The sequence below is a fragment of the Lontra canadensis genome, unplaced genomic scaffold (assembly GCF_010015895.1).
Source record: "Lontra canadensis isolate GAN:19392208 unplaced genomic scaffold, GSC_riverotter_1.0 scaffold25, whole genome shotgun sequence".
NCBI classification, from domain to species: Eukaryota; Metazoa; Chordata; class Mammalia; order Carnivora; family Mustelidae; genus Lontra; species Lontra canadensis.
The window spans coordinates 21,379,436-21,393,092 of NW_022631019.1; the positions used below are offsets into that span (position 1 = coordinate 21,379,436).

General features: G+C 49.3%; 1 protein-coding gene across 6 annotated transcripts in view; it reads left to right on the forward strand.

The window, feature by feature from the left end:
• The window catches only part of PTPRU (protein tyrosine phosphatase receptor type U), a 75,664-nt gene that overhangs the window by 25,477 nt on the left and 36,530 nt on the right, over nt 1-13,657 (forward strand). For all 6 annotated transcript variants that reach the window (XM_032863982.1, XM_032863984.1, XM_032863983.1 and 3 more), the window contains exons 8-12: nt 4,793-5,101; nt 9,573-9,682; nt 10,003-10,204; nt 10,569-10,671; nt 13,077-13,350. In XM_032863982.1, coding sequence (XP_032719873.1) covers nt 4,793-5,101; nt 9,573-9,682; nt 10,003-10,204; nt 10,569-10,671; nt 13,077-13,350 — 998 coding nt within the window. The remainder of the gene's footprint in view (nt 1-4,792; nt 5,102-9,572; nt 9,683-10,002; nt 10,205-10,568; nt 10,672-13,076; nt 13,351-13,657) is intronic.

The window sequence follows — 13,657 nt, forward strand, 5'->3', positions numbered from 1 at the left end:
GTCATGGACAGTTGCCCATTCTGCTCTGGTATTCAGAATAAAAGAAATCAGAGCAAAAGGGTCCACAGACAACCTCTCTTCTCCTCTCCTGAGTGTACAGGTGGGGGAATGAAACCCAGAGAGGGGAAGGCCCTAGCCTGGGGATGGTACAGTGGGCCCGGACCGCAGGCCGCATGGTGACAGTGGTAGTTAACTCCCGTTCTACAGATGCGTATACTGAGACTTAGAGAGTTAGTCACTTTTCCAGATCCACCCAGTGAGTCCAGAGCAGTCAGAACTGAAGTTTGACTATCCCGATTTCCAGGGAAGTGTTTGCAAACCACAGCAGGCATGGGGACAGCAGGTGCCATCATGGGCTGACGTGGCCATGTTGTGCTAAGCGCTGCTGAACACGTCCCACAGGCTGGCAAGGACAGACGCAGGGGCCCAGGACCAGAGAGAGAAAACCCAAATGACTCCGCCTCCGCATCTTAATGACATGTTCCCCTTGGTTCACTGATGTACCCTGCCCCCTTCCCCAGCACCCTGCTTAGGCGCCTTGGTCAGCAGTTTTGCTGTTGGCCAGCTGTGCTGTCCTCTCCCCCATCGCCCTACAACTCCCTTCCTGCAATACGATTTACTGTAAAAACAGTAATATAATGTCAGAAAAAGGCATTTAAAAAAAAATCACTCTAAATCTTACCATCCTTGCCCAGTTTTTCAGTCTTCTTCGAATCTCTGCCCATATGCCTTCGGTATACAGTTTTACACCCTTGTCATTGGGATGTAGAAAGCATTCTGTAGTCTGCTTCCTCTGCTTCGTGGTGTCCCATGTGTGGTGTTGTTTATAATTATGTTTACTGGCTTATAGAAGTCCAGGCAGTGTCTCCATATTGCTGAACGATTATGTTTCCAGATCCTTATTATTATAAGTAAGACTGCATTGCAAATTTAGGTCTTGTAGTGTTTTTTTCCCCTCTGAGTAATTTCTTGAGGATAATCAGGAGTGGCCCAAGAAGGGGCTTTGACATATATTGCTTTAACAAATGGTTATATAGAATTTGCACTTTGGAGAGCCCACCGGATTTGAACTTGGGGAGCACCCGGCCCCGCTCTGAGGCCCCTTCCAGGAGAGAAACAGTTGAGTGGTATAGGGTTAATGCATCCTATTAGAATTATTCAAATCAACACATTTTGGTATAATGTCACAGGTGTTAACTGTGAGCCTCCTTGTTCATTTCCCCGCCCCAGACCCCCTCCCCTGCCACGCATCTAACCTTTGATTTCTGAGTGGCCTGCGGCGCTGTGGAATTTGGAGAGGGATGGGGCTCCGAGAGCCCCAAGTTCTGTTTTGCCAGTGTGTCCTGGCAGCTGAAGCGAGTACGTCTGGATGCCAGATGGTTTTTGGAAACAGAGAGACTCATGAATTCACACCCTTCAATCAACATATCAGTCTGTAGTCAACAAACTATTCGAGCCCCTGGATCTGCCCGGATTCCATCAGGGTGGTGGGGGGAGAGAGAAGAGGAGAGTGAGCTTTCTTTTCGAAGATCCCTTAGTCCAGTGAGGTCGGTGGGGGCTAACATGGCTTTGGAGAGTGAGGTACCAAGCACGAAGGTTGAATTTTAGCTTTTAGGTTAGACGTTTGTTATTTTGTGCCATATGGCATGGTTTTTACCAAAACCTAAGTAGGTTGCCAGTATTTAAAAATCTGGAGGTTTCTGGGGCGCCTGGGTGGCTCAGTGGGTTAAGCCGCTGCCTTCGGCTCAGGTCATGATCTCTGGGTCCTGGGATGGAGCCCCACATGGGGCTCTCTGCTCAGCGGGGAGCCTGCTTCCCCTCCTTCTCTCTCTGCCTGCCTCTCTGCCTACTTGTGATCTCTCTCTCTGTCAAATAAATAAATAAAATCTTTAAAAAAAATCTGGAGGTTTCACATAAAAATCTGAATTTCTGGCTTCTCTTAAAAAAATGGGAGGATCTCAGGGCGCCCGGCTGGCTCAGTCGGTGGAGCACTCAACTCTTGATCTCCAGGTTGTGGGTTTGAGCCCCACGTTGGGTGTAGAGATTACTTAAAACTAGAATCTTTTTGTTTTTAAAAAGGGAGGATCTGGCCATCCTGAGTCTATAGTCCTTTATGGGAATATTGCCTGGAGCTGAGTAGCTGCTCTCCCTTTTGGATGGGACACTTACTGTCCTGTTTGTCATAGTCCCAGCCCAGCCTGTCTCACCAGTTCACATGTAACTTCTTGTGCCTTTGTTTAAATGCTGCAGGAGGGCAAAGGCAGCCGTGTATGTTGGCCAGTCCTGCAAGGATGGAAAGGGGCCAGTGTCCCCAGGGGCGGGGATGTGAGCAGAGCTGCTGGGAGCAAATAAATCAGTGGTACTTGGGCTCCCTAGACACCCGTGACAGACTGTACACACGGGGCAGCCAGGACCAGAGCCTGGAAGTCAGGGAATAAACCAGGATCTCTGAACAAGACGGCAGAGGGAGTGCACACAGAATCCTCCCCCATCCACTCCAAGCACCTAAGAGTGTGGGTTAAAACAAAACCACATAGAAAAACCTGAGGGAAATCTCTGGGAGCCAGGAACAGGAGAGGAAACATAAGCATGGTCAGTGGGCTTGTGGCCAGCAGCCCTCGGATCGCAGTGAGCAGTGGGACCAGACCCCTAATGTTCATGTCGGGTGGGGATTGGGTCTGCCTTGCTTGTGGGGAGGAGGGATCCCGACTTTGCAAGAAGTCAAGAGGTGGGCCTTGCTCCTAGCAGGTGCTGACATACCTCTTTGGTAGCCTGATAAATGACTGGAGGCCGTCACTTGCCCGTGGCCCCGGCGAAGGAAGGAAAGCTCTGGTGGAGATGAGCTTTGTCTTGGGCTGTACTTGGGCTGGAGTTGTACTGAGTCTAGAGCAGCCTGGGCTGGTGTTTCCCTCTGTGTCTTCTTTGTAAAGAGCATCCTGAGCAAATGAATCCTGTAGAAACAGTAATAGGGTCGTACTTAATCATCTCAAGAGGCCAAGCAGCCAAGCTTTCTCATCTGTTCACTAAGGCGTGTCCCGAGACTCTCTAACTGGGGACGCTTCGCAGGTGCTCATGGGATTTGAGGGTAATATATATTATATGTGTGTGTGTGTGTGTGTGTGTATGTATATATATATATATATATATTCTGCATCTCACAGAGTTTGGGTGCCAGTCATCGCCAGCAATCTTGGCTTCTTCCATCATTTCTTGATGAGGAAATTGAGACCCAGAGCCTGGAGATCATGCAGCTGGTCAAAGCAGATGGAGGACTAGAGGCTGAGCACCTGGGCTCCATCCTGCCTTTGCTTCGGAAGCCTCGGGGTCCTTTACCATTTTATAAGTGACTTCACAGATGCACCCAGAGGCTGTGAATCGCAGCACTATGCTCCTCCCATGCGTGGCGGGGGCGGCGGGGGGGCCTGTCTGTCCCTCCTGAGGCATCCGTGTGATTTTGTGCTGCTTGTTCCTGGACACTTGACTTCCTCAGGGTGAGACAGGTAGTGGTTAAGAGTCTAAATTTTGGAGCTGGCCTGTCCAGGTTTGCCTCTCAACTTCTCGACGTGACTATCCGGGCCACTGACTCAGGACAGCTTACTTAATCTCTCTGTGCCTCCATTTCTACATCTGTGTGACAGGGCTAATAATGGCCCCTGTCTGTTGGATTCAGGGTGGATTCATTGTGATAAAGCATTGTCAAGCCTCTGGAGCAAGGCCTGGCTCAGGCAAAGCCCCCAGTGCCTGTTAACTGCCCTTGTTGTTGTTGTTATTGTTATTTATTTGAGAGAGAGTGAGAGTGAGAGAGTGAGTACATGCTGGGGGAAGGGGCAGAGGGAGAGGGAGAGAGAGAATCTCAAGAAGGGCTCGATCTCACAACCCTGAGATCACAACTTGAAATCGCAAGCTGAAATCAGGAGTCAGACCCTTAACTGGCTGAGCCACCCAGGCGCCCCCTGCCATTGTTATTACCGCCCTTCTAGAACAGATTGTGTTTCCCTTTTTGCTTTGGCAAAAACTCACCACCCAATCTGATCCTTCTCTTTAGACCTGCGTGGGACCTAATGGCACACAGCTCTGTTTCCCTAACATTCTCTGGCGCTATTTAATGATTTGGCTGTCATTTCATTAGTCAATTAAGAAAAATACAGTATTTAGTTGTTTCAGACTGTCCAGTGCCCTCCAGGATGATCTTAAAATAGAAGGTGAACTGTGTTATTAAAAAAGAAAAAGTGTAGGGGCGCCTGGGTGGTTCAGTGGGTTAAGCGTCTGCCTTCAGCTCAGGTCATCATCTCAGGGTCCTGGGATATAGGCCCGCATTGGGCTCTCTGCTCAGCGGGGAGCCTGCTTTCCCCTCTCTCTCTGCCTGCCTCAATGCCAGCTTGTGATCTCTGTCAAATAAATAAATAAAATCTTTAAAAAAGAGTGTAGCTAACATTTTTGAAGGCCTGTTGTGTATCAGCCATTGTCATATGTGCTTTGCACACATTAACTTCACAAGTGTCCTGTGAGGTAGGGCATATTATCCTATTTTGTGGGGGAGGACACTAAGGCTTTTGGGGCAAAGGGACTCAGCTGGTGGTTGCCAGCAGCAAGGGGCAGAGGTCGCATTCAGATGTGGCCCCATCTGACTCCAGCACACACACTTCTACTCCCTGTTCAGTGTCCTAGGTGGTATTTTGAACTCTGGAGAATGAAGGAGGGATGATCTCAGCGGCTGATATTTTCTCTCCTGTCCCACTTCTTCTCTTCCTGTTTCCTCTATCTTCTGCTCTCTGATTCCTGGGTTCCCCAGAACCCATGAGGGCCCCCAAAGGCCTGGCTTTTGCTGAGATCCAGGCTCGCCAGCTGACCCTGCAGTGGGAACCTCTGGGCTACAACGTGACACGTTGCCACACGTACGCGGTGTCCCTGTGCTATCATTACACGCTGGGCAGCAGCCACAACCAGACCGTCCGGGAGTGCGTGAAGATGGAGCGGGGCGCCAGCCGCTATACCATCAAGAACCTGCTGCCCTACCGGAATGTTCACGTGCGGCTCATCCTCGCTAACCCTGAGGGGCGCAAGGAGGGCAAGGAGGTCACTTTCCAGACGGACGAGGATGGTAAGAGTCCCAGCCCTGGTTCCTGGCGTACTCAGTGCCTTCCACAGACACCCTATGTGAGGCTGCAATGTTTTTTTAAAAAAATATTGTATTTCTTTATTTTTTTTTGAGAGAGTGAGTGGGGTGGGGGGCAGAGAGGACAGAGTGGGGGAGGTCAGAGGGAGAGGGAGAGAGAGAATCTCAAGCAGACTCCCCATTCAGTGCAGAGCCTGACTTGGGGCTTGATCTCACAACCCTGAAATCACCACCTGAGCCAAAGTCAAGAGTCGGGCATCCAACGGACTGAGCCACCTACGTGCACCCAGGCTGAAATTTTTCTCAGAATTTTTTTGCTTCAGATTCAAACAATTAAAACAATGAAGGGATGACCAAGGAAACAACAAAGGCTAATATTTATTCTCTGGAAGATTTTGGGTTAGATGGGTATACTTCTTCCTTATATGTTTGAAAGAATTCAGCAATGAAGCTGTTTGGGCCTGGAGTTTTCTTTGTGGCAATGTTTTTTAATCACAGTTTTATTTTTTAAAATAGGTTTCTGAATATTAAGATTTTTCTATTCTAGTATCTGTTTGGTGTACTGGGCTTTAAGGAATTTGTTGATTTCACTTAAATTGTCACATTTCTTGACATAAAGTTGGTTATAATCTCTGATTATATTTATTTAATTTCTGTTGGATCAATAGCGTGTGTCCCCCTTTTCTTTCCTGATTTTGGTAATTTGTGTCTTCTCACCATTTTCTTGCTAGGGGTGTGTACATTTTTAATCTTCCCAAAGAGCCAACTTTTGGGCTAGTTGATTTCCTTTACTGTATATTTATTTTCTATTCTGTATTTCCTTTTTTATACTTTCTTTAGATTTTATTAGCTGTTCTTTTAGCTTTTTGAGATGGAAGCTTATTAGATCATTGATTTTGAGCCTTTCTTTCTTTCTTTTTTTTTTTTTTTAAAGATTTTATTTATTTATTTGACAGAGAGAGAGAGAGATCACAGGTAGGCAGAGAGGCAGGCAGAGAGAGGGGGGAAAGCAGGCTTCCTGCTGAGCAGAGAGCCCAATGTGGGGCTCGATCCCAGGACCCTGAGATCACGACCCGAGCCGAAGGCAGACGCTTAACCCACTGAGCCACCCAGGCGCCCCCCTTTCTTTATTTCTTATAGATGTATTTAAAGCTATAAATTTCCCTCGAAGCCCCGCTTTAGCTGCATCCCATGAGTTTTGATGTGTTCTGTCTTTGTTATTATTCAGTTCAAAGTATTTTCTAACTTCTGCTGTGATGTCTTCTTTGACTCAAGAGTTAGAATTACATTATCTGATTTTTAAGACTTCCATAATTATCTGTGATTGGTTTCTAGCTTAATTCCTCTGTGGTCAGAGTATATACTCCAAATAATTTTGGTCTTTTGAAATTTGATCCTTGCTTTATGGCTCAATGTATGGTTAAATTTTGGGACATGTTCCATGTGTAACTGAAAAAATTGTGTGTTCTGTTCTTGCCAGGTACAGTGTTCCACTTTTGTCAAACCGATACTGATAATACACTCATTACATGTCAAGCACTATTGTGAATGCTTTTCATATAAGCCCCATGACAAGCCTAGGTGGTAGGCAACTTTATACTATCCCCATTTTACAGGTAAGGTCACATAGCATAGGAATAGGTAGCCGAACTGGATTTTAGACCTGGCTGTCTGCTTCATTCTTTTTTTTTCTTTTTCCCTGAGTGTAGTATTTCTTTTTCTTTTCTTTTTTTTTTTTTTAAGATTTTATTTATTTATTTGAAGAGAGAGAGATCATAAGTAGGCAGAGAGGCAGGCAGAGAGAGGAGGAAGCAGACTCCCTGCTGAGCAGAGAGCCCTATGCGGGGCTTGATCTCAGGGTCCTGGGATCATGGCCTGAGCTGAAGGCAGAGACTTTAATCCACTGAGCCACCCAGACGCCCCCAAAGTTTTTATTCTAATAACGGTACTGTAATACCAGCATAGATCCCAAGCCTTCCCCTAGATTCCTGTGGATCTACAGGTTCTTAAAGCTCCTTGGTTGACAATTTTTCTCAACTCTCTACATGTGGACTTTTCTCTCCTGCACAGCAGTGGCCCAGACACAAAATTCAGCTCCTTCCTTGATTTCCACAAAGCCCCCTTACCCATGGCAATGTGTCTGCCCTAGGCCCCGTGCTGATGTGCTGATTTTTTGCTGGGGGTGGGAGCGAAGACTGCGGATTTACCCTGAAGTGCATTGCAAATGCAGAGAAGGGAAAACTTAACTTTTTTCCTTCTACTTGTCTTAAGTTCATTGGTTGGGGCCCTATAAATTAGCCTGAGAATAGACATTAACAAGAGAAAAACAGATAGGAATTTATTATCATGTGTGTCTCATACACACACACACACACACACACACACACACACACTGAATTACTCAGTGATGCGTAACTCAAAGGAGTGGCTGAAACTTGGGCTTACCTTGTGTCTTAACACAAGAACAATGAATTTCTTAAGGAAGCAGTGTGATGGGAAAAGGACTTTGAGATTCTAGGGACAGCGGATTATGTAGAGGCAGATATATGGGGAAACTAGTGATAGGTAAGGACTAGTTCATAAAGTTTATGCAGATTCTTCTGGGCTGCTAAGAGTCTAGTGTTGACTTGGTGCTTAACTTCTTTCCTTCCTGCTAGGGAGGGGAGGGGGGCACTTTTACAGATTTATGTCCTGCTTTTAGGCAAATGCGGAGGGCAGAGAATTTTTCTTGTATCTGCTGCTTCTTGATTCAGTTCAAAGTAATCCTTAGGCCAAAGTGGTATATTTGGGGATGGCCTAGTCTACTACCCTTCACAATCAGCCTCAGGTTCAACATCAGACCCCTTCCTTGTTAAAGTCGGTTGACCTCTGTCTCCCCTCTCCCCCAGGTATGTTATGGCTGCTTTACCTGGCTCTGACCGGGCCTCACTTGGGCTGCTTGTCCTTTCTCTGTCCCTCTCCTCCTTCCTTGCAGTAACTGCTCTTTACTTAATATTTTTTTACTTTTCATGGAAGTATTAGTATAAGTACTTCTAGGAAGTACACTTAACCTGAAGTGGACAGCTCAGTGAATTCTCGCAGACTGGACACACCAGGATAACCCCTACACAGATCAAGGAATAGCATTAGCAGCTCCCCAGAAACCTCCTTTATGTACTTTCCCACTCACAACCTCCCGAGAGTAACCATTATCCCAAGCTATAATGCAATAGATTAATTTCTGCTTGGTCTTGAACCTTCTATCTGTGGAGTCATACACTGTGTTTTTATGACTGGCTTCTTTCTCTTGACTGCACTTGAGGGAGCCAGCCGTGTAGTGTGTCCAGTTCTAGGGAATTCATTCTTATTACTCAGCAGTCTGTTACGTGAATCTACCATGTTTATTTTAATAATATTATATTTTAATTTATATTACATTATATTATAATCAAATAATATCAAAATTCTTATTTTAAATTTTTAAATTTTCTATAAGAAAAATCCTTGTAGATTCTTTTTTTTTGGAGGGAGGGTGTAGATATACACATTTCCAATCGGTTAATGCCTGGGAATGGAATGGTTAGGTTATGGGATGTATGTTCACAATAAGTAGATCTATCCAGGCAGTTTTCCCCAAGTGCCGGTGACAGTTTACACGCCCACTAGCAGCGTGTGAAGATTTCAGTTGCTCTGTATCCTCACTAACACTTGGAATTGTCGTTTTCATTTTATCAAATTGGCGGTTGGAGGGTGGGGTTGCCTTGTGGACTGTTCATTTTAAGATGGTTACCTTGGGCTCTGCTTTTCCCTGCCTTAGGATTTTGGCTTCCCCACAATGGTTTACAAGGTGTTTTCCCAAAGACTATTCTCTTCCTAGAAGAAATACCCTGTGACTGCTGTTAAGATGGTGCTTTAGAGCAAAACCAAACCAAACCTGACCCGAAAGGGTTTATGCGAAAATGCTAATGGTGTCTCCGGGTGATGGAATTCTAGGTGCCATTGATTTTCTTTGATGCTCATTTTGATTTTCTGCACTGAATGTAGTTTTTGTGTAATCAGAAATTTTTAGACAAGAAAACATTTCCTACCCAGAATCCCGCCACTCTAATGCAATTGTTTCCATTTCTCTGACAATGGTCTGTATTTTCTGAAAACCACTCAACTGGCACAAAATAGGAACATTCAGACATTCTCTGCTGAATGCAGGCTGCTCAGTAATGAAAATGCAGCTACCTCCTTTGAGTTCTTAGGAACAGGTGGAATCAAATGAAGTTCCTGATATTTACCTTGGCGCATCATTTAATTTTGGTGAGGGTGGAGTTATTTTCATACCCATGTCACAGACGAGGAAGCCGAGGCTGAGGGAGGGTGAGTTGTCACAGCAGGCCAGCTAGGAAACAGCAAGTCTGGAATCTGAATTCAGGCGTCTGACTCCAAAGCCGGCTTTCCCTTGCCCTGGGCCACCTTTCCCTTGCAGTGCCTGGCGGGATTGCAGCCGAGTCCCTGACCTTCACTCCCCTGGAGGACATGATCTTCCTCAAGTGGGAGGAGCCCCAGGAACCCAACGGCCTCATCACTCAGTATGAGGTGGGTTTGGACCTCATTACAGCGGGGGATCCCTGGTGGAAGGTGGGCTCACAGCTTGGAGAGGGAGATGCATGGCAGGGCAGAAGTGATCACTGAGGTTCCTTCTCCTGGTCAGGGTCTGTGCCTTGTGGGTTATGGGGACAGGGGCCCTGAAAGAAGAGAGGTGAAGGTGCCCAGAGGTCTGGGCTATGGGCATCCATAGTCCCATTGAACCTCTCCCATTTTCCTAGCCTTCTCCCTAGCTCTCCTGAACTACGATGGGTGGGAGGCTACGGGGCCAGTGATGACCTTCCCCATCTCTGTACCTGCCCCACCCCTAGATCAGCTACCAGAGCATTGAGTCGTCAGACCCGGCGGTGAACGTGCCAGGCCCGCGACGTACCATCTCCAAGCTCCGCAACGAGACCTACCACGTCTTCTCCAACCTGCACCCAGGCACCACCTACCTGTTCTCCGTGCGCGCTCGGACGGGCAAAGGCTTTGGCCAGGCGGCACTCACCGAGATCACCACAAACATCTCAGGTAACCCTGCCCAACCCTGGCCTGACCCTCTGAGAGATAGCTCCCAATCCCAGGGTTCTGTAGGCAGAGGGCACATTGCGGGGGTGGGGGTGGGGTGTCCTGGGGATATCTCTTGAGGACCCCCACTGAGAAGAATGTACCATTTAGGGGTTAAGTTCAGGATCAGGGAGGATTAAGTCCAAGGGGTCAGGAGACTGTGGAATCTGAGGGCTGAGTTTAGGGGTCCGAAGTCATGGAAGCTCAGGTCAGAAGGAACAAGGCTGAAGGGGAAGAGATCCGAGGACAGGAAGCAAGGAGGCTAGAGGCCCGACCTTCCTGGTTTAGGGGCCAGGCTCCGTGATTACATTCCTGTCCCCTTTCCCAGCTCCCAGCTTTGATTATGCTGACATGCCGTCACCCCTGGGCGAGTCTGAGAACACCATCACCGTTCTGCTGAGGCCAGCACAGGGCCGTGGCGCGCCCATCAGGTGGGAAAGCCTAAGTGGAGAGGTGGGAGGTCAGGGCCATAGGGAGGAAGCCCTTCCTCTGACCCGAAGCCCCTCCTCTGACCCAGAGCCCCCCATCACGTGGGCCAGCGCATCCTCATCCTCCCTCAGTTTCCTGCTCAGGGCTCAGAGTGTCTGGAGAAGCATGTTCTGCGATCCTGGGCAGGTGGAAAGCCTGCAGCTGCTCCCCTCTGAAGCCATGGGTGTCTGATGGTGATTGGCGTGAGATCATTGGGCAGTGATCAGCCTGGGGAGGTGTTACTGTCCAGTCCTCTCCTGAGGGTCTTCCCTTAGACATCTTGGAGAAATGAAACTCTGGGGGCCTTATTTCTTCCCAGCTTTTTCCCCAGAAGGTCCTGGCCAGGGAGACTCAGCCTTTCTAGAAGACTGGGGCAGCTGGCAAGACAGGGCTCTCTCTCTGGAGTGGCCTAGAACTTGGCTTCTCCACTTTCTTTTCCCTAGAGAAAACTGGGGCTGCCTCTCTGGAGAGAAGGTGCTGGAGACGAGATGGTGTGTGTGTGTGTGTGTGTGTGTGTGTGTGTGTGTGAGAGAGAGAGAGATAAAGACACATACTGTGTATGTGCAATGTGTTGTATGGAGGTGTGAGTGCGTGTGTGTGAGAGCATGAGCGTGAGGGTCTTTGTGGGATGTGTCTGCATGCCTGCTCTCAGTCAGACATTGTGTTTGTGACCTCACCTGCACAAGTCATTTTATCCTCATGGTGGTCTGTGGCAGGGGGAGATGTCTCCTTATTTCACACGTTGGGAAACAGGCTCAGTGGCCTTGCCCCCCAGGTTACACAGCTGGCAGGGGCTAGAGCTGGGGTTTGGAACCCAGGTCTGTCTGCACAGCCTGTACCTTTTCATGAAGTCACAAGGCCTCCCGGTCCCTCTGGTCCACCCCATCCTCCCACAAAGGTGTGTGCACCCGGAGAGGTGATGGCCTGTATTTGGGTGTGGGAAAATCCTGCTAAGTCTCTGAGAAGGTAGCTGGTTGGCCACATGCCCTTGACACCCTGTCATGTCCTCACCCCCCTTCTCCTGCTTTTCCTCCCCCGTATTTGCTACTGCAGAGCCTGTCCCGGGCTATTTCCCAGACTCTCTGGACAACGTCAGGGTGTTTGAGGGGCATTTTGCATTTCCAGGAACCTCAGGGCCTTGTGCAGCTGAGTCTGGGAGCAGGCGTAGTAGCTGTGTGACCTTGGGCATGTCCCTTTACCTCTCCTTTTCCTTGTCTGCATACTGGAGACCATCCCAGTCAAGATGCTTTGTTCAGTGTTGACTGTTATCACCTCCTGGTGGGGTTTGGGGCCAGGGGAGGCCTGACCTTGACCTGGGAAATGGAGGCTGAGGGAGGCCTGGGCTGGTGTTTGCGGTGTGCTAGTGATGAGGGACAAAGCTGTGTGGCCCCAATCCAGGGCACTGGGGTAATTCCCCCACAGCTCCGAAGCTTGGAAGAAACAGCTGGAGAGCCAGGGAAAGGCATTGCTACTTCCCAGAGTACAGCTGTCAGAACGGGTGTCACACGCCAAGACGTGACCGAGCCTGTGACTAGAAATATTTGAATTTGTCAGCACTCACTTATTTACTCTTGGCTTTGTTCCACCGAGGATTTGGAGGAGCTCACAGCAAAAGGGCATTCAGTAAACTGATAAAAATAAATAGAAACACACAAGTCGGGACCAGGAGACACACATCAGAGGGAATGGGGATGAGGGAACACAAATCAGCTGTCAGGACCCGGAGATGACGGGCTCTGAGTTGCAGTTTCGAGGTGCCTCCAGGTTGGGAGAGTACCAGATGCAGTATTCGTGTGGCCTTGCTTGCTTGCTCCGTGACTGTCTCTCTAACTGGAGGTCAGTTCCAGAAAGCTGAGGTCCCCAAGTGCCCACCTAGCACGGGCCCAGCGTCTGAGCTCATGCACTTTCTGAATGAATGAACACTTTGTGTCTGACTGTCCTTCCCAGAGGCCCAAGGGAGCCATAGGTACTGGGGTGGAGCCTGAGGCTTTGGGTCCCCAGGTCCTGTGGCAGGCATAGGAGCACGGGTTGAAGAGAGCCAGGGTGGGGCTCTAGTGCTTGGTGCCACTGAGCAGGGTCCGCATTCTTTCCGCCTTAGTCACAGGCCTAACAGCTGACAGGCACTGGCTGCTTCTGAAACTTGCCTCCTTCCTTACATTTAGTTCGTGGAACAGTCCTGTGATCACACTGGCTTTACAGAGGAGGAAACTGAGGCCCAGGGAGGTTAATAGAGTTGCCCAGCGAGTAAGACGCAGAGCCAAGATTAGTCCCAGGCTGGGCCTGACCCCAAAGCCCATGCCATTTGCCACCAGATGGCTCTCCCTATCTCCTGGCCCTGGGGTCACTGCCCTGTCCCCTCCTTGTCCAGTGTGTACCAGGTAATCGTGGAGGAGGAGCGGCAGCGGAGGCTGCGTCGGGAGCCAGGCAGCCAGGACTGCTTCCCAGTGCCCTTGACCTTTGACGCGGCGCTGGCCCGTGGCCTGGTGCACTACTTTGGGGCAGAACTGGCGGCCAGCAGTCTGCCAGAAGCCATGCCCTTCACCGTGGGTGACAACCAGACCTATCGCGGCTTCTGGAACCCACCGCTTGAGCCCAGGAAGGCCTACCTCATCTACTTCCAGGCAACAAGCCACCTGAAGGGGGTGAGGGACTGGCAGGGGTTGTGATGGGGATAGGCTGGGGACAAGGCCTCAGAGCCATCTGAGCAGCCCCCTAGGAGGCCAGAGCCCCTACCCCCGGCCCCGCCCCCTCTCCAGAGCCCTCCCCTCCTTCCCTGAGCCTCCTGACCTCAGGCTTCTCTTAAAGCATCTCCCCTTCCTGAGCCTTTACCCCAGACTCTCTTATGTCTAAGCCCCCAGTCTATCTCTGCCCCCTCCCTGAGGCGCTAGTGTCTGTCTTAGGCTCCTCTCTCCAGGGGTCCATTTCTGGGTCCTGCTTTCCCCAGACTTT